Below are 27,051 nucleotides of genomic sequence, written 5' to 3'. Positions count from 1 at the left end.
GCCGCTGCCTTCAGCTCAGGTCATGATCTCAGGGTCCTCAGATCAAGTTCCACATCAGGCTCTCTGCTCAGCAGGGAGCCTGCTTCCCTTCCTCTCTCTCTGCCTGCCTCTCTGCCTACTTGTGATCTCTCTCTGTCAAATAAATAAATAAAAATCTTTAAAAAAAATTAAAAAAAAATTTAAATGTTTGTGTAGCTCATAATATTTCTTCATGAAACCTTCATGTAATTGTGTAAACAGATGTTAGTGACTACGTGACTAATGAAGGAGACAGATAAGGGACTAACACAGTAGGAAAAAACTGGGTTTTCCCTACACATGAAGAAAAACTACAGATTTTTCTTCCCTTTTCACTATTTCATATATTGTCACATATTTTAATTTTACTGCATTATAGTATTACTTTTGAACATTGTTACTGGATCTTTTAAGTTTTTATATACTATAGTTCTTATATACTATAAGTTTTTATAAGTTTTATAAGTATATAAGTTTTTATATACTATAGTCTGCATACTTTTAGTAATAAGATACTGTGAGTCGAGCTCTGTGCTTATCACTGGATACAAAGCATTTAAGAAATTCATATTCTAGGGGTGCCTGCCTGGCTCAGTCAATGGAGCATGTGACACTTGATTTTGGAGCTGTAAGTTCCAGCCCCATGTTGGGTGTAGAGATTATTCAAAAACAAAACCTAAAAAAAAAAAAAGAAGAAAGAAAGAAAAGCAAAAAGAGAAGCTTCTGTTCTAGAATTAAACATCTAAGCAACTCAAAGTCATTAGTAAGCTACTATAATACAATTTCTATTAAATGGGAAGATATACAAAAAAGAGATTAAGTGGCAAAAAGAAAATAAAATGATTTTCTCCCACAATCAATTGATTATTAGGTCTACAGAATAGATCTGAAATGATTCATGAATCTGTTCTCACTCTCCACATCCATCATCTGGCTCAATCCCTCAGTCGGTCTCACTTGGACATCCTAATAGCTCAGTAAACAATCACTCCTGTGAGGCTCTTTGTGTCATCTCCACTGTACTCCATGGTTCCCCTGGAGCTACTTTATGATCTGGTTAAAACATTATACCTTTACCTCTAACTGTCATCAGTCACTCCCTACTTCTCCAGCAACATTCCTATTCATTAGTAAAGCCTAATTCACAGTCTCTTTCACACATTTGTGTGTGCACAGTATGTTCTCATGCAGTCTGTCTTGAGGCAATATTAAATAAACATCCCAGGATAATATTAAAGTGTTGGGATATTTTACTATCCTCGTATTAGGATCTCATTCCTCATTTTAAGAGACTTTTCAATACAAAAGTAATTACTTCAGGAATAAAGATGTTATATTAAGTCATGAAAACTTTACCTACATAGGTCTGTCAGATTGACTAAATTCATCAGTCAAAATCTGATGAAACTAGTACATAATTGGAATCTTGAGTTTTGGTATATATGGAGGGTGATAGGGCAGGGGAGGAAGATCATAAGGTCACAGCTTAAGCTCTATGTGGCTAAAACAGGCTCTGTTCGAGTGGGTGCAGAATGTAAAAGTACACTGGCTCACTGGTTAAAAAAAGGGTGACGTAGGGGAACCTGGGTGGCTCCGTTGTTAAGGGTCTCCCTTTAGCTCAGGTCATAATCCCAGGGTCCTGGGATCAAGCCCCATACCCGGCTCCCCGCTCAGTAGCAGAGCCTGCTTGTCCCTCTCCCTGCTCGTACTCTCTCACTCTCTTTGAAATAAATAAACCTTAAAAAAAGGGGGGGGTGAGGTAAAGAAAATAAAATCTGCAATTGGAACAGACAGCTAGTCCATCTTTTTTTTTTTTTTTTTTAATCATTATACCACTAGTACCTAGACTAACAAATTGTTCACAGTAGGACTCAATAAAATGTTTTGAATGAGTAAATGAGAGTGAAAGAGGATATAACTGTTCTTCTTTATTAATCATTGTTATCAAGAAACTACTTCAGAGATGGAAAATCATCGATCTGGGTTATAATAGAATATGCCTGGCACTTTCCAAACATTGAAGGAATATGCTACTCTGGTTTTCAGCATCACGCAATTGAGTCTTGGAGAAAAACAAGACTATAAGAAAATTAATGGAGAAAAATATAAAGATGCTTTGAGTTAATTCAATTTTAAGTGGTCCACAAGAAAATGGCTTGAAATACTAATGTTCAATGGCAATGTCATCAAGTGTCAAAGAGAACAAACAAGAAAGCTGGTTTGGCTATTCAATAGACCCACATATTAAAATTTTAATATCTACAAAAAAAGTAAAACAAATAAGTTATTGATTTTTTTTTTTGCTAGGAGGAATGAAGGACAAGATAATATTTCACTTAAAAAATAATTCACATCAATGTTAATTTTTTACTTTTGATTAAATGGATATACTTATATAAGAAATTAACATCCTGGGAAGCTGTGTGATGCGAAGGGTATATGGGAAGGCTCATTCCTGTCTATACTAATCTTCTATCTAAAAAAAATGAAAAAGCAAGTGCAATGAAAAATGAGATATTAATTTTTTTTGTTTTTTATTTTTTAAAGCTTTTATTTATTTATTTGAGAGAGAGAGAGAGTAAAAGAGAAAGAGAGAAGAGCACAAGCAAGGGGAGGGTCAGAGGGAATGGGGCAAGCATTGCTGAGTGGGGAGCCTAACTGGGGGCTCCATCTCAGGACCCTGAGATCATGACCTAAGCAGACGGCAGACACTAACCAGACGGAGCCACCCAAATACCTCCAAATACTGATTTAATACTGAATTGTAAAAATGCAATTATAAAAGACATCTTGGGGATGACTGCCAACATTTAAATACAAATGACACATGAAAATATCTGACCCTCTTAGGCATGAAAATGTTATGCTGGGTATATAGTAGAATGTCATTCCTCGGAAAAGCACGCTGAAGTTAAAATGTGTGTGTACATGTGTGTGCATGTGCACACGTGTGTGTGTGTGTGTGTGTGTGTGTGTGTGTGAAGAGAAGATTAAGCAAATGTGGGAAACTGCTAATTACTGAATGTAAATGAAGGGAATACAAGTTTTCATTGTATAATTTTTAAGATGCATATTTGATTTTTTTATAAAGTAAAAAGTAGCGGAGAAAGAAAAAATTTTAAGACTCTCTAAATTTTGCTGGTCTTGAACATGGCCTTAGGTTAAGTGGCTTCTGTTGATCTCTGCAATAACACAAACATCAAAGAGAATATTTTTATCCAAAAATGGAGAATTTTCAAAGTTGGGGTATTTCATCTTTTGAAATTGTAGGAATTCAAAGCATTATGTTCTTAAGTAGGTTGTAAGAATGAAATTTAAACTGATATCTACGTGGGTGTTATATGGGAAATGAAGAAATTATTCAGCAGGAAAAACTCACACCTTACCACTTGGTGAAAGTCAAGCATTGCACATACGTATGTTATTTAGAAACAGCTAACATAATTTCCAATATTTATATTACTTGGAAATATTTTCCACTCTTGTCTAGAAAAAAAGGGAAGCATTGGGATGTCTTGTGTTTCAGCAAAATGAGACAAGGCCTTCATTTTTAGTCACATCATTTCCCCAAGATTCGTGTGTGTGCATGCATATTCACAGATGAACACGTGTGTGTATTTCAAACAATATTTTTAAATAATGGTAGTCACAACTACCTACAATAGGAAATATATTTGTACAGTACTATCAATGATATTGTAAAAAATACTCTTGTCTATACTCTAATTTGTATTGCAATTGAAATCTTCTTAATTTTTTTTTTTTTTTTTAATTCCCAGAACTGCTACTGCTCTAGTATAATGAATCATTCTTCTAGGCATGTTTTAGTTGTGAAGTAGAGAAAATTTCATTCAGTCAACACTTTACTATTGAGGTATGATTCTTCCTTTCATTCATGAACGTTAATTCAAAATCTGTTACTTATGAAATACCATAGTCAAAGCATGGACAATAAAATTTATAGAAAACTCACAATTTACAAAGAGATTTTTAAAGTCTTTACTCTGACTTTTACATTTTCTACTCAGACAAATTTATTTATAAATTGATATTTAACATTCTTCCCTACCACGTGTGGGTGAAAATTTAACAATTTGATTTTTATGTCTTTGTACATCTGTTCAAAAGAGATAGAAAATTTTCAAGGACCCAGTATGTTGAAAAAAAATTAGTTGACAAATAAAATGCAATTGAATATGCACCCACAGATGATATAACCCTTTTTCTGGGAGGTAAAGATAGAGTGGCAACCTAAATTTAGCAATCGGTTTACTCATATAACCGGGATTCATCTCCCACTGATTTTCTGAGTAATTTCGTCTGACAAGGAGACAAACAGCAACTTCTTTTAGATTCGACTAATTGGAGAGCTCAGTTTATTCTTTAAGTTCATTCAAGGTTTTTCAATAAAAGAGTTCCTAATAAAGTACATTTTTCCTTATGTTTCTTTTGTTTTAGTGTTTTGTTTCTTTTTTAATGATTTCTGGAATATAGAGTTAAGAAAGAGATAAGGGTTTGGTTTTATTTTGATTAAAATTTAGTCTATAGAAACACGTCTGAGCTGGACTATTATAATATTTTGCTTTTTTCATCCTGATTTTGCCACTAAGAGGAGAATATTTGTGAAGGGCTCAACAATGTGGAACCCTTTTTTTCTAGGTGATTTCTGTTCAGATATATGACCTTGGAGAGACTTTACTAGAATTGCTAGTCCCACAAGAGGCTGTCAGAGAATACAAGATGTTACAAAACCACATTTTTATATTAATCACAGCTATGGAACACTGCCATTACTTCTTCCTATGTTTCAGTACCAACTGCCACTTCTTAAAAAAGAATTGTATTGATAAAAAATATTTCTCACTGGAAAAGAGATTTAACACAACCAAAGCTATAGTACCATTTGACTTTTGTTCTACAGAGGTTGACAAAAAAATAATCCACAAGAGAGGATCTTTTAAAAATAATGATACGGTGAAAGAATGCTGGCATTAATGTACTGGAAAGAGGAAACTATTGAATTCAAGCTGCCATGGAAGGCACGAAGATGTAGCAGCCTACTATAAGATGTAGCAGCCTACTATAGCACACAAATGGTAACCACTACTGCAAATGTGCTGGGGAACATGAAGACCAGCAGTAGGTTTCTGGGCAGAACTCATGGATACCCAGGAAAGAAGACAAGGGGAGTGTTTTGACACAGCCCTGATCATGGGATAAACCTGGGTTGTGTCAGTGAGTAAACCTGGGATTCTCGAGGAGTCTAACCTATAGCACTTGATGGACTGCATGCAAATGATCAAAGAATGATTCATGGATTTTGGCTTGAGTTCTAAGTAGATGGTGTTGAGAAGTATGGGATAGAAACAGATTTAAAGTCAGGGAAAATCAATACATACTTCCAGATATCTTAATTTTGAGACAGCTGTTAGAAACCTAATAAGAGATACTGACTATAGAGTTAGAGATACAAGACTGAACCTCAGAGTGAATACTGAGGGAGAGATTTAATTTTGGAAATCATAGAAATAAATGAGGTTCCCTAAGGAAAAATTATGTAGGGAATACTGTAGAAAATCTTATTTAAATAATATGGCAATTTTATATCTAGCTTTCCACTGCTTACTCCTTTTATCTATTTTTGTAGTCTTAATGCACTCCTTAGGATTTCCAGGAAAGCACTGAGTTAAAGTGGTTTTGGTAAGCATCCCTGTTTGTACCTAACCTTAAAGGCAGACTTTCAATAGGTGGTCATTAAATATTCTTTTTTTACCTCTAGGTTACTGTGCAGATGATTTTCGTTAGGCTAAGGTATATTTTCTCCGTAGCTTTCTAACACTTTTGCTTTCTTTCTTTTTCTTCTTTTTCAGATTGTAAATGGGATACTAAATTCTCTCTCAAAAGCTTTTTTTGTATCCATTAAATTTTATTTTTCTTTTGACATGATGATCTATTTCTGGAATAACTTCAATTGGTGATGATATATTATTTTTTAAAATACATTACTTTGATAATTTTGCCAATGTATTTTAGATAATTTTTCAACTATGTTAATCAATTAAATTGGTTTCTAATCATTTCTCATGTTATCCTTAATAAGTTTTGTATCATGGCTAGGTCAGCCTCATAAAATGAGTTGGGAAAAGATCTTTTTTTTTCTACTCTCTGGAAGATATGTGCAAACTGAGAGCTATGTGTTTTTTGAATGTCTATAATAAGCTGTAAGACATCATGAGAAATGCTCAATCACTTTTCCTGGAAATAAAGGTAATATAGATTTGTTAGGAAGATGAGAAATAGGTACTCAAGATTCATGAAAATCCTCAATTTGATAGGTACCAATTACTGGTGACTGATGTTCTTTTGAGTATTTTTTTAATTATAATAACGCTAAGAGATAGTTACTCTTATTATTCACACTTTATATATCAAAGAACTCAAGCTGAGAGAAATTAAGAAGCCCGAGGTCATGTAGTTACTATACAGTAGAATTGAAATTTGACTGAGGATAGTTTCATTCCAGGATTTGTGCTATCGAACTCTTTACTTTGACAAATTTATCATAAAAAGGAAAATCGCTGAAAGTAAAATTTCTATGAGCCAGTTTGAGTTTATTTTCTTCTTAGGAAATCTGTGGTGATTAAAATAATCAAATTATCTATGAAGTATATTTTTATGTTATTGAATCTCTGTAAGACTTGTAGTGGTTTACATTCACAAATTCTGTATCATAGCCATTATGCTACCGAATATATTTCCTATCTCCAGACTTACTATTTTTATTTTTCTCTCTCAGTAAAATAGGTTAAGAACATATCTTTTCTGCTGCTGAAATCATGCCCATAAAGACATCTCTCCTATAACTCTCATCAAAGTGTAGAAGACTATTTTAATCAATAATATAATAATTCATTCAAATGATATTGCAACAACTCAACAGTTTAATGAGTATAGTCATTTTGTTCAGAAGAAAAGGATCCATATATGATATGACTGATAAATGTGCATAAAGTACTAGCTGCTAGATCACTATATTATTTTTACTTTTTAATTTTTATATACTCATAACTCAAATTTTGATGTTTCTTCTTTTCATCTTTTAAAACCATGGATTTATTTTTTAAAAAAATATAAATTTTAGACATGGCAGTAGTTCTATAATTTAGCATGTATGAAGAGGTTATTTAAATAAACAGAAATAAAATGATCTCATTTTATATCCTGTATAATTGGAATTGTACTATTTAACACTCACAAGAATGCAAAGACAAAAATATTGTGAATATTATCAAATGAATGTTGGTTTAAGATTAAAGCAATTATTATTTTGTTACAAATGATATTAGATATCTATTGCCAAGTAATAGATAACTACAAACAAAACTCATTAACTTTGAGCAACCAATACTTTTATTTCTCAAAATTCTGTAGGTCAGCATGACTCTCTGGGTTGACTGTGGGTAAGTTAGGAGCTAGAGAGGTGGGGAGCCTGGGATGGATAAGCGTCACTTCCCATGTGATTTTCCATCCTTAGGGAGGCTAAGCTGGGATTCTTTTTTTTTTTTTCCTTATGATTTTACTTGTTTATTTGAGGGATAGAACCAACAGTGGGGAAGGGCAAATGGAGAGAGACAGAAAGAAAGAGAGAGAGAGAAAGAGAGAGAGAGAGAAGCAGACACCTTACTAAGCAGGAAGCCCAACCTATGCCTCAATCCCAGGACACATTCTGGTCACAGTCACAAAACCAGCCTGTATTCAAGGAGTAGAGAACTAAATTTCACCTCTTCATGGAATAAACTGCAAGATCCCATCAACACCGGACAGACACAGGGAACATGGTTCATTGAAGACCATTATCTTAACAATCTACCATACAAACTAAGTGCCAGCTTGATATACTGTCTTTTGAAAGGTAAAGTCTAATCTTTTAACCTCAGGCTGAGATGTGAAATATATTATATTGGTTTAAGAGTCTCATAGATCATTCCAAACTATTTTATGACATTTTAATGAAAGTAGGATGCTTTTACTTTTTATAATATTAAAAAAAGAGTTCTTCTGAGATGTTGTAATCTCAACCTAAAAGAAGACAGATGTCATTAAAAGGAATTTCAGCAGGTGTCATAAATAAGAAATATTGTGACAAATTATCAGGATAGAACTTTTAACTATCACATTCATTTCAATGAACTTATCAAAATAATGGCAAGGTAAGAATATGAAAGAGAATTAATGTAAATAGTCTTTGTAATTTTTTATTTGTAAAGGTGGAATATTCCCATGAATTTGATCTATCTGTTGTAAACCTATCTAGGGATAGGGAAAAGAATTAAATCTATTCTGAATCTTAGTTATAACACATTAAAAATTATAATTTGTCTTCCCAAACTACATATTGTTTTGGGATCCACATCTGGTATCCATTTATTGATCACCTAATATGTTTCAGATATTATTTCCTTACTGATAATCTTAACCAATGAAATAGAGACCTCATACATACAATAACATAAATTAACAGAAGAGAAAAATAGGGTTCAGAATACTAACTTGGCTATCTAAATCTTAAGTGATGGCACTCAAATTTAAATTCACATTTTTAGGACTTATGTCATTGCTGCCTTCCTTAAAATAATTTCATGTTAAGTCATTATCAGGCATGATAAAAATTTTACAATAATATTCCTTTTGGGAGTGCCTGGGTGGCTCAGGGGGTTAAGCCTCTGCCTTCGGCTCAGGTCATGATCTTGGGGTCCTGGGATCAAGCCCCACATCGGGCTATTGGCTTGGCGGGGAGCCCACTTTCCCTCTCTTTCTGCCTGCCTCTCTGCCTACTTGTGATCTCACTCTCTGTCAAATAAATAAATAAAAATCTTTAAAAAATATTCCTTTTACTAGATAATAATAAAAAGAAGGCAGCTTAGTTGCAAAGGTCTTTTAGATAAACAATTGGCATTTCTTGAAAGCTAATTACATATGTAACAGGTAGTAGATGTAGAATTTACATGTATTTTCCATTAAATTTCACAAAGCCACTTACAAAGGAGGTGTTCTTATTTTTAATTTTCAGTTTAGGGAACAGGTTTTTTTTTAAAAAACAAAACAAAATCATAGCCCCCATCATCACAAATCATTTAAATTAGTATTTGTACTTAAAACAAACGTTCAAACAGATACTAAGATGCAGCCACAGTTAAGAGCCATTGCTTTGTTTGCCATACATTTTTAGTAAACTGATGTCATTAAAATCAAAAGTAAAAGATAAAAAACAGCAAACTAAATTGCAACAATTTCATGGTTTTCTTGGTATTTAGAAATTTCTTAGTGTTTATAATTTTTCATTTAAATATCACATGTGAATAGGTAAGCATTTTAAGATATATAAACACAGATGAAGAAATACATTTGTTAACACATAGTTAAAATGATTTGCATTTTAATGATGTTTGCAACTTTAAATTATTAGGGTGAAATACTAAAAAAAAAAAAAAACAAAAAAAAACAAGGATGTCATTTTTTTCAATGTACATAAGCTATTTCCTGGATCAAAATTAGTTCCTATGGAAACATTTAAGAAAAAAATAAAGTATGATCTTACTGTTCAATTTCTTAACAGTTTAAAGTATATGAAATGACAGTTTAAAGTATATGAAACAAAGTCATATGAAATGACTTTAAAAAACTCACATGTATGTTTTTCTTGAAATGTTTTCAAAATCTATATTATCTCCAAATAAATCTTCAAATAAATTTATTATCTCCAAATAAATATATTTTAATATACCTGAATATATTTTAACATTACAATATATTTTAATTTTACTCTAATGCATGCTAAGCTTACAAATGTATTAAGTAATCTATAACAGAGCACCGCCTATCCATAACAAAGATAGGTAGATACTATTTATAACAAAGCACTACCTATTTATGTGTAAACATAGTATAAATTAATGGCTGCAACATTCAAGACCTGCGTCTATGTTATGGATAAAACTGTAAGTGCTAATCTATTTATAGTCATACCAAGGTGTCCAGTAAATTCAATTGATTAAATCACCAAATTATAAAAGAAGAAAAAATTTTCACCCCCAAAATATTACCTGGACATTTTTAAAGTAAATAAATTCTCTCTTAACAAGTAGATGACAAAAAGAAATCCTTCTATTCTATGCAATCATGAATATATATATTAAGTTGCCACTAATTTCAGAGACATAACTCTTACTATCATAGTTGGAGGAAATTCAAAGTATCTCATTTGAGACTAAACTTACCAGCAAATTTGATATGGAATTTATTTTCAGGCTTTAATATCTGGACATACAAAGGACAATTTGGAGCAAAATCTTTTACAGCCCATGCTCTCAAAATTGTTTGGTGGTCCTGAAATGATAAATATCAAAAGATCATGAAATAAATTGAAAAATTTGTAATATATAAAGTAAAAATCTTCAATTGGTGTGTTAAATTAAATGGTCACATCCACAGTTTAACATTAAACATACAAAATAACGAATTGCAAGGACTTATTTTTAAAGATTCTTATTATTTCTATAAAGAAGAGTAACAATACCTAATTCAATCAATGTTAATTACCAGCTCTTAGAAAATTAGCAGAGATTAGGAGGAAAATTTCTTGACAAACTTAAAAGTAATTTTCTTAGAAATAATTGAGGGGCAGAGGCTTCAGAAATACAATACAACTAATAGTCTGTTAACAGTTTCCATGGAAAAAATGCAAATTTATAACAATTTTAACATGCTTAGGAAGCTTGGCAAAAGGAGAATGATTACAGTGACCATGCATGTAAAAACACACCATTCTATTTATTTATTTTTGTATAGCAGTAAAAGGATTTTTGACTCTATGAGTGTGTGTGTGTGTGTGTGTGTGTGTTAGAAGAGATCAGTAACTTTCAGATACAAAAAAAAAAGTTTTAAAAAAGCTTCTAGGACTGAGAAAAGGAATAAAAAAAATGCTTAACATTAATGTTACACAAACTGTGACCCCATAAATTATTATTTAATTAACTAAGTATATCAAAGCAAATTATCTGAGAAATGTATCAGTTAGCCAATATATTTTGAAAAAGAAAACAAAATCCTGTTCAAGGGTACGCTGTCCATATGGTACTCATTAGCCACACGGGGCTGTCTAAATTTAAATTAACTAAAGTTAAGAATTCCATTTCCCTATCAGATGATCCACATTTCCAGTGCTCAAAGCTGTCTGTGGCTAATTCAAAACTATATGGGACACTGCAGATTTAAGCATCTGCATCATCACAGAAAGTTCTATTTGACAATGTTAGGGAAAGAAAAGGATAAGTAAAAATACAAGTAGATATGAGAGATTGTTTACAGAAATGCAGAAAGAAGCTGCTGTCAGTGGTTGGTATGAAAGTTGATGAAGTGTACTCAGAATTCCTTAACTAGATAAGTGGACAATGTGTGTCTTGCAGGGAAAGTCTCAAAGCATGATGATGAACCTGATACACTGAGACAGTTAATTTTATGTGTCAACTTGGCTGGGCCATGAGGTGCCCAGGTATTTGGCTAAACATTATTCTGGATGAGTAGGAAATCCCAGAAAAGGGAGGGGCGGAGAAGAGAAGTCACAAATTCTGCATATAAATTTATATGACATCAGCAAACCTCTAAACCACGCATGCCTGGGACAGAATAAGAGCAATCTCAAGGGAGATTTGAATCACTGCCAACTATGAGGGTGATAGAGTTTGCATTCTAGTGAACTAAATTAACTGCTTGCCAAAATAAGAATGTCAACACTCTTTGGAGAAACACAGGAAATACACAAGCTTCACAACATAATATAATAACCAGAATACATTGCAAAATTATTCAGTATATGAAGTGCCAGAAAAATGTGATCTAATTGTTAATTTCATGGGGAAAAAAAACAAAGTCCAATAAACATTAGCCTTTAGATGATCTAGATGTTTGAATTATCAGACTAGGGCTTTAAAAAAGTGAATAAAAGTATCATCACTGAGGTAAAGCAAATATGGTCAAAATAAATAGAAAAAAACTCAGTAAAGGAATGGGATATATTTTTAAAATTAAACAAAAAGCTCAAATATCAGCAAAACATATTCACTGGATGGTCTGTGAAGTAGAATGGGGATGACATAGGAGTCAGTGAACTTGACCATAGATCAACAGAATTTATTGAATTTGAAAAACAAAGAGAAGAGGGATGGAAAAGGAACAGAGTTCAGGGACTTGTGCAACGATGTAAAAATGTCTTATATAATGTAATTGGATTTCCAGGAAGAACACAAAAGAGAAAATAGAACAGAAAATGATTTGAAGAAATAGTGGCTGGAAACTTACCAATTTTGTTAAAGGCATAATTTTCCAAATTCAAGGAGCTCAGAGAATCCCAAACCACATAAACAAAAAAAATTTACCACACCCAAGCATTCTGTAGTCTAATTATTGAAAGTCAATGGTAAATATAATATTTTGAAAGCAGCCAAAGAAAAACAGTTGTATGGCCAAGAATTCTCATCAGAAACCATGGAAACCAGGGGACAGTGAAACAATATCCTAAACTCCAGAACGAAGAGGGGGAAAAAAAAACTATTAAGTCATCATTTCATAGAGAAAAATCCTTCAAAGAGATGAAATACAGGACTTTTTCAATTATTGCTTAAAAACGTGTTGTCATCAGCATCATACTATAAGAAAATTATAAGAAATGTCCTTATGCTAAAGGGATATGATACCAGAGGCAAAGTTAGAACTTCAGTTATCAAAGAAGACTATCAAAAATGAGTAATATCTGAGAGAACAAAGATAGATTTTTTCTTTAAAAATATATATACCTTTACAAAGAAAACTTTATAGTATCATCTTGTAGAATTTGATATGTATAAAAATAATAGTAGAATAAGTACAAAGTTTCTAACCTCAAAAAATTCTGCAATTGTAAAAAATAAGTAAATTGTGCAATATTAACATGAAGCAGACTGTGAAGAGTTAAGCCTGTGTAGTGTAGTCCCTAGAGTTGTCACTAAAAAAATTTCAAAAGATAATTTCTAAAAAGCCAATAGGCATATTAAACTTGAATTCCTCAAAAAAATCAAATAATAATAAAAGTAAAAAAGAGAAAACAGAGGAACATGAATTGGTAGGGAGATACAGGAAACAATTTAGTTAGACCTACATCCAATTATATAAATGATGGTACTAAATGTTAATGAACTAAACATATTAGAATATAAAGAAAATTAGAAAAACAAAACTAAGATCCAACCATAAGCAATTTAGGAGAGAGGGCACCTGGATGGCTGGGTCAGTTAAGCATCCAACTCTTGATTTCAGCTCAGGTCATGATCTCAGGGTTGTGGGATCAAGTCCTGAGTCAGGCTTCACACTCACTGTGGAGTCTGCTTGAGATTCTCTCTCTTCCTCTCACTCTGCCCCTCCCCTGCTCTTTCTCAAATAAATAAATAAAATCTTAAAAAAAAAAATAAAATGGGGTACCTGGGTGGCTCAGTTGGTTAAGCATCTGCCTTCCATCACAGGTCATGATCTTGGGGTCCTAGGATCGAGGCCCACATAGGGTTCCCTGTTCATTAGGAAGTTTGCTTCTCCCTCTCCCTCTGTCCCTATCTCTCTCTCTCACTCTATCTCAAATAAGTAAATAAAATCTTTAAAAATAAATAAACAAATAAAATAAAATAATGTTACTGATAAAAGAAGTGATAAGAAGGGGGAAAAAAGCCTTCAATTTGAAAATAAGCAAAAGATCTGAACAGATACCTCACCAAAGAGGATACACAGGTGACAGATAAGCATATGAAAAGATGCTTAACACCATATGTCAACAGAGAATTGCAAACTAAAACAACAATGAAATACTACCACACAATTATTAGAATGACTAAAATCCCAAATACTGATGACACCAAATACTAGTGAGGATGTGGGACAGTAGAAAGAGTCATTCACTGCTGGTGGGGATGCAAAATCATTCAGCAGCTTTGGAAGACAGTCTACAGTTCCTTATAAAACAAAACATAGCCTTATTATATAATCCAGCAATTGTGCTCCTTGGTATTTACCCGAATGATTTATCTACCCAAAACCTGCACTTGAAAGTTCACAGCAATCTTATTCATAATTGCAAAAACTTGGAAGTAACCAAGCTGTCCTTCAATAGATGAATGGATAGAACAAACAGGTATATCCAGACAATAGAATATTATTCAACAGTAAAGAGAAATGAGCTCTCCAGCCATGAAAAGACATGGGAGAAAACTCAAATGCATATTGCTAAATGAAAGAGGGCTGACTTAGGCTGCAGACCGAGATGCCTGGGTGGCAGAGTCCATCAAGCATCTCTTAGTTTCAGTTCAGGTTGTGATCTCAGGGTCATGAGATGGAATGCCAAGTGAGTCTCTGCATGGAGTCTGCCTAAGACTCTCTTTCCCTCTCCCTCTGCCCCTCCCAGAGCACACACACACACACTCTCTCTCAAATAAATGAATAAAATCTTAAAAAAAAAAAAAAAGGGCTGAATACCTTAGAAAGCATAAAAAGATCAGTGGTTGTTGAGGCGCTTGTCATGGGGGAGAGTATAAGAAGTTATGATGGATAGATGGAGTACAGAGGATTTTTAAGCAGTGAAAGTATTCTGTAGGATATTGTAATGATGGACAAACTCCACTATACATTGGTCAAAACCCATAAAATGCACAAAGTGAAGAGTAAACCCTAATGTAAACCATGGACTTTAATTAATAATGTATAAATATTTGCTAATTGTCACAATTGTACTGAACTAATGTCAGATGCTAATAACAGTGGAAACTGGGGAGAATGGATGGTGGAAATTCTCTCTGTTTTTTGCTCAATTCTTCCGTAAACCCAAAACTGCTGAAAAAAAAAATAAATAATGTATTAAAAAAAATGTAAGCATGCAAAGTTTGAACTTTAGAGTCACAGTTTTAGGGCTCTAATTTTGCTGTAGAATTTACAAACTGCATGAGTTTAAGTTACTAAACAAATCTAATTCTCAGGACAAAATGTTCAATTACATTTGTAAAGTTGATGTAGACAGCTTGCTTTTCTCATTTCAACTGAATTTGGCACCATGTGACATGTAGACCACTGGCCCCCTAAAATTTTCTCCCCAGGCATCTGTGACACTAATTGCCCATTGGCTTTCTTACCCCAAATTGAACTCATCTTCCTGCTGGTAATGCTTCCTTGCCTGGAGATGGATTTTTACCAGCACCAAATCCTGAACTCCTCCACCCCTCATACGCCTGCATTCAATCAGTCCTCAAGTCTTGTTGATGACACCTTCTAAGTATTGCTAGAATATATCTACTTCTCTCCAACCTGACTCTGAACAGTTGTCTCTTCAGACTTGGAGTGAAAGCAACAGCCTCCATATCAGTCCATTTCAAGTTTTATATTTGTTACTAATTCTGTGTTTTTATCAGATTTACTGCTCTTTCAAATGACAATCTGTTTGGATATTTGGCTACTGACAACCCTGCAGTGACTTTCTTTACTCTTAGCATCAAGTCTAAACTTCTTAGCAAGGCTTACAAGACTCTTTATTAAACTGTCCCCAAATTACTTCCCAGCCTTGGCACTCATTATTCCAGTGTATTCTCCACTGTTGAGCCTCCAGGACTTCTGACGGGAAACAGAACTTCTGTCATTTATTCTGGCAGACCCTCTTCTCCCAACTAACGTCCACACCAGCCACTCCCATTGTATTCTGTGTTTGCCCATCATAGTGTTAACCCACCTTTTTAAAATGTGGATCCCCACTAAACTGTAAACTCTAAGAAAACAAGGGCCATGTTTTATGCTTCATTCATCCAAAGTGTATCTCTAATACCGAGCTTTCATTTGCTTTTCAAAGATGAGCAGGAAAAAACATATGGACTTCATAGGGATAATGTGAACATTAAATGAGACAAGGTAAAGCAGCATCAGGCATAGAGAAAACAGTAAATATGTCAAGTCAGTGGATAGTTGGATGAAGCACTGATCCTAAAAGCTCATAAATCTTCCTTGTTTTATTCATGCATTGTGCCCTACCAACAAGAACCTATAATCCTGTGAGTGGAGCATTAAGTAAGGAAAAAGGAAACAAGGGAAGTGTACAATAGCATAAACGTTACATAGAAAATAAGTATTTGCTAACACACATAATAAAACCAGCACAGAAACAAGATTTTTAATTCATTCTTCTACAACGGAGAATGATATTGATCTTTTTTTTTTCCTTGCTGACAAAATTCAACCTGAAATAAGATACTCCAAACTTAACTGTAACCAAAAAGTAAAAGTATCCACCATGACAACTTTGGAATGAGCAGTCTAAACAATAAAGGAAGGTAACATATTGAGTCATCGTGTTTATTCTACTGTGAAAGCAGAATATTTTATCTGAAGTCAGTTAATCTAAAAATTAATTGGCTAAAATAATCTTACATAAGTCAACTTTTATAACTTGAAATAGCTAAAAATTATTCATTTGTTGGTGTTCTAAGGATCTAAAATATATCACTTTACCCATGACAAGGATCTTTCCTGAACTCCAAATGACCCATAAAAGAAACCAGAGATTTCAGATGAAATTTTTATACATAAATAGTTTCCTCCTTCTCCATGAGAACTTGTAGTTTTCATTAGATTCTCAAATATAGTCTATGACTCAGAAAATGGTTAAGACATTAGTCTGATCAAAGGTCACTTTCAAGTCAGTTTTTAGTTTATAAAATATATCTATAGCACTTAAAAATGATACATTTTTTTATATTTTGAGTATATTTTGCTAACTTATCTACTGAACACATTTTTTTAGGGTCAAGTAAACTGAATTCTGAATCTTAAAATAACATATGTAAATAAATTTGATCCCAATTTATAGGCAGCTAAACAACATAGGTACAGCATTCATATGAGTAAAAAATCTTGCAGCCACTGGAAAACAAATCTCTCTGAAACACAACTCAAATGCATTGTTTTATAAACAACTCCTGCTTAATATAATCATTACCCAGAGAATAACACATTCCCAGAACTTCCTCTAAATGCTTTGCTTTAGACTCAAAAGCACCTTCAGTATGGGTCTATTTTGTTCATAATTACATTGTCTGGGTCTAATAGGTAAATTGATAGATTATAAGATTAGATTGCATATCTATCTATCTATATATTGCATATATACCTAGATATATATGTACTAGTATAAAAAATTGAATTCTGATACATAGAATCTATAACAAATGTCCTCTATAATTAATTCATTTGACTTCATGACTGAAATAAGGAAACTACATAGTTCATTTGTAATGAACTGTAATTGATGTCTTTGGAGAATCAGGTTTCTAATTTGATATATATTTATTATTAAGTGCAAAATAATTCAGGATTTTCTTAAATTAAATACTTAAAAATGAAGTATATAACCAAAAACCCAAATAAATATAAAAATATTAAAATATTGGGGCACCTGGGTGGCTCATTCAGTTAAGCAACCAACTCTTGACTTCAGCTCAGGCCACGATCTCTGGGTCCTGGGATCAGGTTCGGTTTCAGGCTCCATGCTCAGCATGGAGTTTGCTTGAGATTCTCTCTCTCTCTCTCCCGCTCATGCTGTCTCTCTCTCTCTCTCTCTCTCAAATAAATAAATTAAAAAAAAAAAAAAAAAAAAAACAACTAATAACCAAACAAACCAGGTGGCTCAGTCTGGTAAGCATCTGCCTTTGGATCAGGTCATAATCCCTGGGTCCTGAGATCAAGCCCTACACTGGGCTCCCTGCTCAGCTGCGGAGCTTGCTTCTCTCCTTGCTCATGCTCTCTGTCACTATTTCTGTCTCTCTCTTAAATAAGTAAATAAAATCTTAAAAGAAAAAAAACTCATAGGGCTGCTAGTATAATTTCCTCTTTCTGCCAAGTTTAAACAGAAAGGAACTGACATTATGTCTGAGACCAAAACATTACCTTGGATTTCAGTTTTAAGATTGTATCTCCTGCTCTTTCCAATGATCTCTCAGGAACTGTAATCCTACTTTCAATTCCCATTCTTACAGCTGAAACTGTACTACTCCTTATAGATACATCATGGCAAAAATCTGATTGCCTTCTGAAAATTCCAGATAAGACATATTCCTAGAATCTTCTTACCACTAATTTTGGCATTGTGTAGCAAGTCAATTTTATGGCCAGTTAAATAATACGTCTGCGCTCTGCCTTTGCTTGTCAAGAACCAAAACCTATTTTGTGCTCTGCTCCTTAAAACTGAAGTCCTGTGTTTTTTCTTCGTGCTTATAATGGCCTAAGGTCCAATAATTTGCAGGGAGCCTTACATCCCTTAAATAACATATTTTGCATACTTATGTCCTCTCCCAGATTCTTCAGGAATCACAGTCAACCCCAAATCTAACTCCAGATCATAACCCTCTTGGGTCTTCCTTGATTTATTCTTTAAACAAAGTCGTGACCATAGTATCTTAAAATCTCACAAAGCTCATTGACAAGTGCCGAGTGAATAATAAAGTGATTCATAAAGAAAGCGTGTAACTGAAGTTCAGTGACAATCATCTCTCAGGAATGTACCAAAAGATATTGCTGTCCAGATTAAAAACTGAGTTATACTAGTAGGGGTGTCTTAGCAAGTTTAAAATTCACAGTTGGAAATTCTGTGATCTTATGAATTGGAAAGGAAGATGCTTTTGAGAACAGATTATTAGCCACTGGGTTGAATAACAAGAAAAAGACTTTGGAGAGGCACCTGGGTGGCTCAGTGGGTTAAAGCCTCTGCCTTCGGCTCAGGTCATGATCTCAGGGTCCTGGGATCGAGCCCCACATTGGGCTCTCTGCTCAGCGGGGAGCCTGCTTCCTCTTCCCTCTCTGCCTGCCTCTCTGCCTACTTGTGATCTCTGTCTGTCAAATGAATAAATAAAAATCTTAAAAAAAAAAAAAAAGACTTGGGAAACTTTTCTAAAGAATTTATGGTACATTGTATTGCATAATGAAATAATAGGAATGATTATCTGTCAAACTGTTGCAATGCTCAAATGGATCTGCTTAAGACAAAACAATATTCTTTTTAAAAAGCTTAAATTGTGAAGTGTAGCAGAATACACTTTTTGTAGCATAAAGACTATTTTGGTCCGATTATTTTTGATAAAAAGTAACCTAAGGGAGAAGCTCTTACACCAAAGTAAAATCTACCCTTTAAATCTATATTCATGAAGAAAATTCCATTTGTAAGGGTGACTTTCTCTGTACCAAGAAGAGGATGACTCTAGACCACAGCTCTTTATCAGTGGAGAAGGCACCAGACTTAAATCTGCATAAAACCTAACGGTATTATCTTGATAACCCCTCAGAACTAGTCTCCCCACTCCCAGCATCTTCCTTTTGTCCTTAGCTGAGGATTCTATTTAAGGGGATGGCTTGAACCACTGGGAGAGTTCTGCTGCTTTCCTCGGTATCTCCCATGTATACAAGAGGTATACATATAAAAGTTCTGGCTGATTTTCTTGTGTTACTCTTTTATTACTGAAGAGGAGGGGAGAACACCTACAGAACCTAGAATGTAGAGGAATATTATTTTTCCTCCTCTACAATTGCAAACATTTTATTTCAGCTCTTTCCTCATACTGTCTAAAAGGGTCACATAGGGAATATGCTGTCTGCGTATTTGATGACTGTTTGGCTTCCACTCGAAGATTCCATATGTTCAAAAATGCATGTAATTATCAGGGGGAAAAAATGAACATCTTTGACATTTAAGAGGAAAGATAACAGCATAATATATATATATATATATATTTTTTTTTTTTTCTAAAAGTTACAACTTAAAAAAGTCTTTGGAGTCCGATGACCAAGAAGACTTTAAAGTTTCCCTCAATTTGATTTCCTGACAGCTTGATTTTCTGTCAGGTTTCTTCCTGAATATAGACCCCTGAACACCCTTTTCTTTGAACATTTACTTTAGAAAAAGTCCAATTAAAATCCTTTTTTCGGTCCCTTTGAGAATTAAATCTTCTCCCAGATTCTCACCAGTTTTACAACCCAGAAATGTCTTTCTCAGGAACTAGGGGGCCATCGTTCTGCAATGTAAACAAAGGAGCTAGAGCCCCTACCTCCCAGTCTTCATGGGAAGATAGGACCCTAACTTCCCTCAGAGACAATTACCAAATGATGGCATAATCACGTGGACCAGACTCCCTTTTTCATTCAGTACTTTTCCATCTGTTTCAGTCCAGAACTTAAAAATCCTCCGGCCTTTGTTTACAAGGAGTTGAGTTCAATCTTTCTCCTTCATTGCAACAGTCCTAAATAAAATCTTTCTCGCCTGTTTAGCAAAGTCTGGTGCAATCTTTCCTTGACACAGACAGAATAAATTGTAAATACTGGGTTTTTGAGCGAGTATTCAAAATAGCAAATTCAAAATTCAAAATACTGTTTTATTAGCCTACAAATTGGAGCAAGTAATAACTTCCTTGCAGGGTTGCTATGAAAAATACATCACATATTAATATGTATAAATATATATATAAATGACCTCTAGCCTTTAATTGATATTTAGTGATGGCTAATAAATAAAAGGTGTTATTATGTATTTCCTTTTTCTTTTCAGTCCCAAGAAGCAAGAAGTTAAAAAATCAGTTGTGCCAAGAAAGCTAAAAGAGCAAAGCAAACACTACAGTTTTTTTTTTCTAGAAGTAGGCCATTTATGTAAAAATCCATATGCCCAGTTCAGCTCAGAAAATTAAATTCTTTTACCATTGCAAAGAAAATCCATCCAGAGGGTAAATCTATTATGCTGCATACATTATAATGACTCACTGGAGACTTAACTTTGAAGAAATCTTTTTGAGTATACCCAATGAGACTGAGGAAAAAGATACTGGAAAGTGTCTGAACCTTTTAAAACATATCACAATAGAAGACGTCCTTCCTTCTGTCCATTCAGCCACCTCTTAACTTTCCAGCTCACTGTCTAGGACTGTGATTCCAAAGAATGCCTGATGTCCTCAGCAACTTCAATCTGTCTACACTCTCGTTCTCTGTTACCTCAATACCCTCATTCTCATTTCCCTGCATACCAGCTTGCATCAAATGTTTCACCAAATAAGCAGACCCTTGCATAAACAGTCATTTTGCTTGTCTCTCTCAATCAGGCTTACTCTACAGGCAAAACTACAACCTTGCTAAATCCAACCCTTTTTCTACTACAAATAACAGACGGTTGGCACAAACACACATGCATGCTAAAGAGGCCTTACTTCAAATTGAGAGTCTGTAATATCACATGAGAGATGAACATTGCTTAGCAAACTCCACATTCCTCCAGGCCAGTCACTTTCCTGCTGCTCTAGAGAACTATCTTACACAGTTCCTGAAACCTCTATTATGATCTCAACTACTACGAGAAAAGAGAAATAATAAGAAAATTTCCATAGCGTTCTCCATCACACCAGACTGCATACGTGCCTCTCATTAAAAATGAGTATTTTACACACTTAGCACAAGGAAACCTTCTGCCTGTCTGCTAGATCATATTCTCTCTTGTGAATCCTGTGACTTTACTCTTTGAATTTTACACTTTCCTGGATCACTCATTTTACCCTCTCTGATGGATCATCTCCTTTAGTTTAAAGACTTGCTAAAAATTTTCCCACCAAAAAGAAGAAAGAAAAAAAGAGAGAAAGATTTCCTTCACCAGAAATTACCCTCAGGTACTGTGGCATTTCTCTGCTCCATTTACAGAAACCACTTCTTTTTCTTGTTCTTCTTCTTTTTTTAAGATTTTATTTATTTGACAGAGAGAGAGATCACAAGTAGGCAGAAAGGCAGGCAGAGAGAAAGAGGGGAAGCAGGCTCCCCACCGAGCAGAGAACCCGATGTACAACTCAATCCCAGGACCCCAAGATCATGACCTGAGCCAAAGGCAGAGGCTCAACCCACTGAGCACCCAGGCGTCCCCAGACACCACTTCTAAAGTATGTCTTTGCTGCTTCCACTTCCACTTTGCTACTTAATTTTAAACTTTCATTTCTAATCCAAGAATTTAAAGCTATAAATCTCTTTTTAGGCATTACTTCACCTGCTTCCCCTCATTTTGACATGTGCAGTTTCATCACAATTCAATGACAATAATTCTAATCCTTTCCTTAATTTGCATTTAACTCAGGGCTTATTTAGAAATGTGCTAATTTTCAAATATTTGGGTATTATCCTGCTGACTTTTTTTTTTAATTTTTTATTTTTTATAAACATATATTTTTATCCCCAGGGGTACAGGCCCTATGACCCAGCAATTCCAATATTGGGTATTTACCCTAAAGATACAAACGTAGTGATCCAGAGGGGCACGTGCACCCAAATGTTTATAGCAGCAATTTCCACAATAGCCAAACTATGGAAAGAACCTAAATGTCCATCAACAGATGAATGGATCCTGCTGACATTTTATTGTTGATTTCTATGATCAGAGAACACACCCTGTACATTTTCATTCTTTTAACTTTTTTTTGCCACTTCTCCTATTGTCCAGCATATGATCTTTTCTCTGTGAATGTTTTTTAGACACTTGCAAAAAATGTGTATTCTACAGTTGTTGAATGTAATGTTCTACGTGTCAGTGAGATCTAGCTGGTAAAAATGAGCTCAAGTTTTGTTTTGTTTATAACCCTACTGATTTTCTACTTGTTCTGCTAGTAATTTAGAAAGCAATATTGAAATTTCTAACAATGGCAGATTTTTACACCTCCTTCCAGTTCTGCCATTTTGTTCTTCATGTACTTTGAGGTTTCACAGCAACTTTGTGCACACTTTGAGGAGTGTTATATCTTCTTGATGCATTGATCCCTTAATTAACACAAAACACTTCTTAAAGCATTTCTTTTAAAAGAAATTGAGAAATAATGGCTTAACTATTAAGAAAGAATTCTATAAAGATTGAGAGTACAAAGGCAAGTGGAGAAGGGAATGTGTGTAAAGGGAAAAAAACGCACCAATGATCATGGAACAAAATAGGGAAAACAAGTAAGTAAGACAACAATACAAAATGTTCTCTATTAGGGGACATTTGGTGTTCTTGGAGGAGCTTCAGAGATATGGAGAGAGTATAAATTGGAATAATGGATCTAAGGACACCATAAGTTTAAAAATAGTGAATGTTGGTTTTTTTAAGAGGCTAGAACTAACGGGGAGGAAGAATTTTAATACCTATAAGAATATAAGCAGCTTGAAGTAACAGGTACCATAAAAGTAGTCTAATGAAATAAATGAGACAGTGTTGCTTTATGTGTCCCTGTTTAATAATTAATGAGCTTTATGATTATATTTTACGTTAAGCTTTCAAATTTTTAAATTAATGGTTCAATCTAAAAGGTCAACCTTCTCTAACATTTCATATGCTTCTTCCCCAGTGTCCTCTCCTTAATATTCATCACCAGCTAACATTCTATGCATTTATTTAATTATATATTGATGGTCACTTCTACTAGCAGGCCAGCTTCATGAGAACAGATATATTTTTCACTGCTATGTTCATAAACATACCTTCAGTTGGTACACCAATGCCTGGATGATACACCACTCAATAAATATTTATTCAATGAATGAATGGTTAAAAATGATGACAGTGTTACCCTACAGAAATTTTTTTCCTTGGGTAAAATGCTATGCTCATGTCTAAAGAGTCTACAAATACTTATGTCAACTGGGTCCATGTAAATTTGATCCTAAGTGGACTGAGACATGTAAATCTTATATGAAAATATAAAGAACAAATTAATTCCTGCTAGAATAGTAAGTGCAGATAACAAATCTGCAATAAACAGCAATGTAAAATAGATAAATAAAAAATAATACATGGTAACAAATACCTATAATAGCATATTTTTAAAATTTAGGGTGTGACAGGAAATAATACAAAAGAGGAAATATGTAATCAAAGTGATCACTGGGTCTTCATTGAACATTGTGTACATAGCCACAAAATTCTAAATGTTTATTGCATCCAACATTTAGATTTAATCATTAAACAATGGGAGAAAACTTAGTTTTGTTCACAGAACAAAAAGGTAAATGATATCATTCTTGAAAGGCAAAAATAGATGTATCACAGCCCAAAATTGGATCATGGAAAATTGGGAGTGAAAGCTGAAAGAAAGAAGGAAACAATTGCCATATTCTTACAAAGCAGAGATTAAAAAAAAAAAAAAAAAATACAGTGTCAGGGCGCCTGGGTGGCTCAGTGGGTTAAAATCTCTGCCTTCGGCTCGGGTCATGATCCCAGGGTCCTGGGATCGAGCCCCACATTAGGCTCTCTGCTCAGTGGGGAGCCTGCTTCCCTTCCTCTCTCTCTGCCTGCCTCTCTGCCTACCTGTGATCTCTGTCTGTCAAGTAAATAAATAAAATCTTTAAAAAAAATACAGTATCAGTACTTTAACGGATTTAAAGGAAATATCTTCTTTTAGGAAACAGACTAAAAATGGGAAATAGAACAGACAACCGATGCTTCAAATCCTACACACACACACACACACACACACACACACACACACACACACACACATAATTTTTTTGTTGTTGTTTACTGATTAAAATTTCAAACTGTGGAACCTCTTATGTACAAATGTGTGACTCGTTCGAACAGTAAGCTATTATCACATGGGAAGCAGTTTGGTACAAAGAAAGGAGTGTTAAAGTTGACCTGACCTGCATAGAGCCCAGACTCGGCCGCTCTGGGAAATCTAATTAACAACTCTGAGCCTTGGTTCTCTCATCTATAAAACAATTGCGGTGAGCATGAAATGACATAATGTGCACAAATGTCACGAAATGTCAAATTTGCTGGTTCCTTTCTGCTTGTTTGCTTTATTAAGTAGACTCAAAAACAATGACCTAAAATATGTATAACAAGAGCATCAACATGGACTAGAACTCCTCAAAAACAATGACCTAAAATATGTATAACAAGAGTATCAACATGGACTAGAACTCCAGTTCATATAAACATGCAAGATCTTTATAGAAAATTAGCATTACAATATTAAATGTTTTTAAAATGTTATCATTTTTCACAATAAGTTATGTAGAAAAATACATGTTTGAGAATCTGTTATCTTTAAAATAAATAAATAAATGGGGGTTTGGGAGAAGGGGGTGGGATTATGGACATTGGGGAGGGTATGTGCTTTGGTGAGTGCTGTGAAGTGTGTAAACCTGGTGATTCACAGACCTGTACCCCTGGGGATAAAAATATATGTTTATAAAAAATAAAAAGTTAAAAAAAATGTTATCATCTTAAGAAAAAAATGGGCATTTTCTTTAAAATGCAGACATCATGTGCTTTATTCCTTTTTTTTAAGGTTTTATTATTTTAGTAATCTCTATATCTAATGTGGGGCTCAAACCCACAACACTGAGATCAAGAGTCACATGCTCCACTGATTGAGCCAGTTGGCACCCGTGAGCTTCATTCATTCTTTTAAATTAAAGTTGATCTAGGATCATCAAAAAGGATTTTTGACTTTAATAAAACTACAGTTAATGGTTTTCAAAAAAATCTTTTTGTGACTCAGAAAAATTTACTAAGAATGATGCTATACTACTTTCAGGTTCATGTTTACCCTATAATATTTGAATAAAGAATATAAAACCTTATATAGGAATATATTTATTTTTATGAAATCTTATTAATTCCAAAAAAGAATCCTTTGGAGTATTTATTAATTTTTTATTTTGATAGTCACAACTCTGCCTCTCCCAGTTAGAATATACACATACTAATACTAAAGTTGGTAGTATTCAGCCTGGTTTAAAAAATATTATTAAAACAAGAGAAGATAGGGTGCCTGGGTGGCTCAGTTGGTTAAACATCTGCCTTCATTCAGCTCAGGTTGTGAACTCGGGGTCCTGGAATCAAGCCCCACAAGGTAGCAGGTCCTTGCTCTTCCCCCAAGTTGTGCATACTCCCTCTCAATAAAATAAATAAAATCTTTTTAAAAAAATTAAAAATTAAAAAAATAAAGCAATAGAACTCATTCATTCAATTCTAGCAATATTTAGCAATTTTTAGCAATTTATTCAGCAATAATAAATGCATGTGTACCTATCAGAAATAGTGTGCAACATTTTCCAAAGGTGTAACTGTAGCAAAGAAAATAGTATAAAAGAACATTTTCATAATAGAATGATTTTAAAAAAATTTTTTAACTATAGATGACACACAATGCTACATTAGTTTCAGGTGCACAACATAGTGATTCAACATCTTATACCTTATGCTAAGCTCAGCGCAAGTATAGATACCATCTGTCACCATATATCACTATTACAATAGTGATACTTACTTACTGCATAACTGGAAGCCTATACATTCCACTCCCCTTCATCTGTTTTGTCCAACCCCCAACTCTCCACCCCTCTGGCAACCATCAGTTTGTTCTCTGTATTTATAGGTCTAATTCTGCTTTTTGTTTGTTTATTCATTTGTTTTGGGTTCTATGAATGAATGAATTCACATGATATTTGTCTTTCTCTGTCTTATTTCACTTAGCATAGTATCCTCTGGGTCTATCTATGTTGTTACAAATGGTGTGATCTCATCCTTTTTTATGGCTGCATAATGTTCCATACACACACTGTGGAATATATTTGTCTTTCAATGAATACAGAAGTTGCTTCCATAACTTGGCCATTGCAAATACTGCTATAGGAAACATAGGGATGCATATATCTTTTTGAATTAGTGTTTCCATTTTCTTTGGGTAAATACTTAGTAGTGTAATTACTGGATCATATACTATTTGTATTTTTAATTCTTGGGGGACCCTCCAAACTGTTTTCCACAGTAATTGTACCAGGTTACATTCCCACAAACAATGCACAAGGATTTCGTTTTCTCCACACCCTTGCCAATTTTTGTTGTTTCTTGTCTTTTTAATTTTAGCCATTCTGACCGTTGTAAGGTGTGATCTCATTGTGGTTTTGATTTGCATTTTCTGATGA

At 34.0% G+C, this 27,051-nt stretch overlaps 1 protein-coding gene across 6 annotated transcripts in view; it reads right to left on the bottom strand.

The window, feature by feature from the left end:
• KCNT2 (potassium sodium-activated channel subfamily T member 2) overlaps positions 1 to 27,051 on the bottom strand; it is a 344,584-nt gene that overhangs the window by 143,565 nt on the left and 173,968 nt on the right. For all 6 annotated transcript variants that reach the window (XM_082703085.1, XM_082703087.1, XM_082703086.1 and 3 more), the window contains exon 13: positions 10,296 to 10,404. In XM_082703085.1, coding sequence (XP_082559211.1) covers positions 10,296 to 10,404 — 109 coding nt within the window. The remainder of the gene's footprint in view (positions 1 to 10,295; positions 10,405 to 27,051) is intronic.

Source organism: Mustela nivalis (genome assembly GCF_964662115.1).
Source record: "Mustela nivalis genome assembly, chromosome: 16".
Taxonomy (NCBI): domain Eukaryota; kingdom Metazoa; phylum Chordata; class Mammalia; order Carnivora; family Mustelidae; genus Mustela; species Mustela nivalis.
The sequence above is the reverse complement of the archived record's forward strand: the minus strand, read 5'-3'. Positions and strand labels throughout refer to the sequence as shown.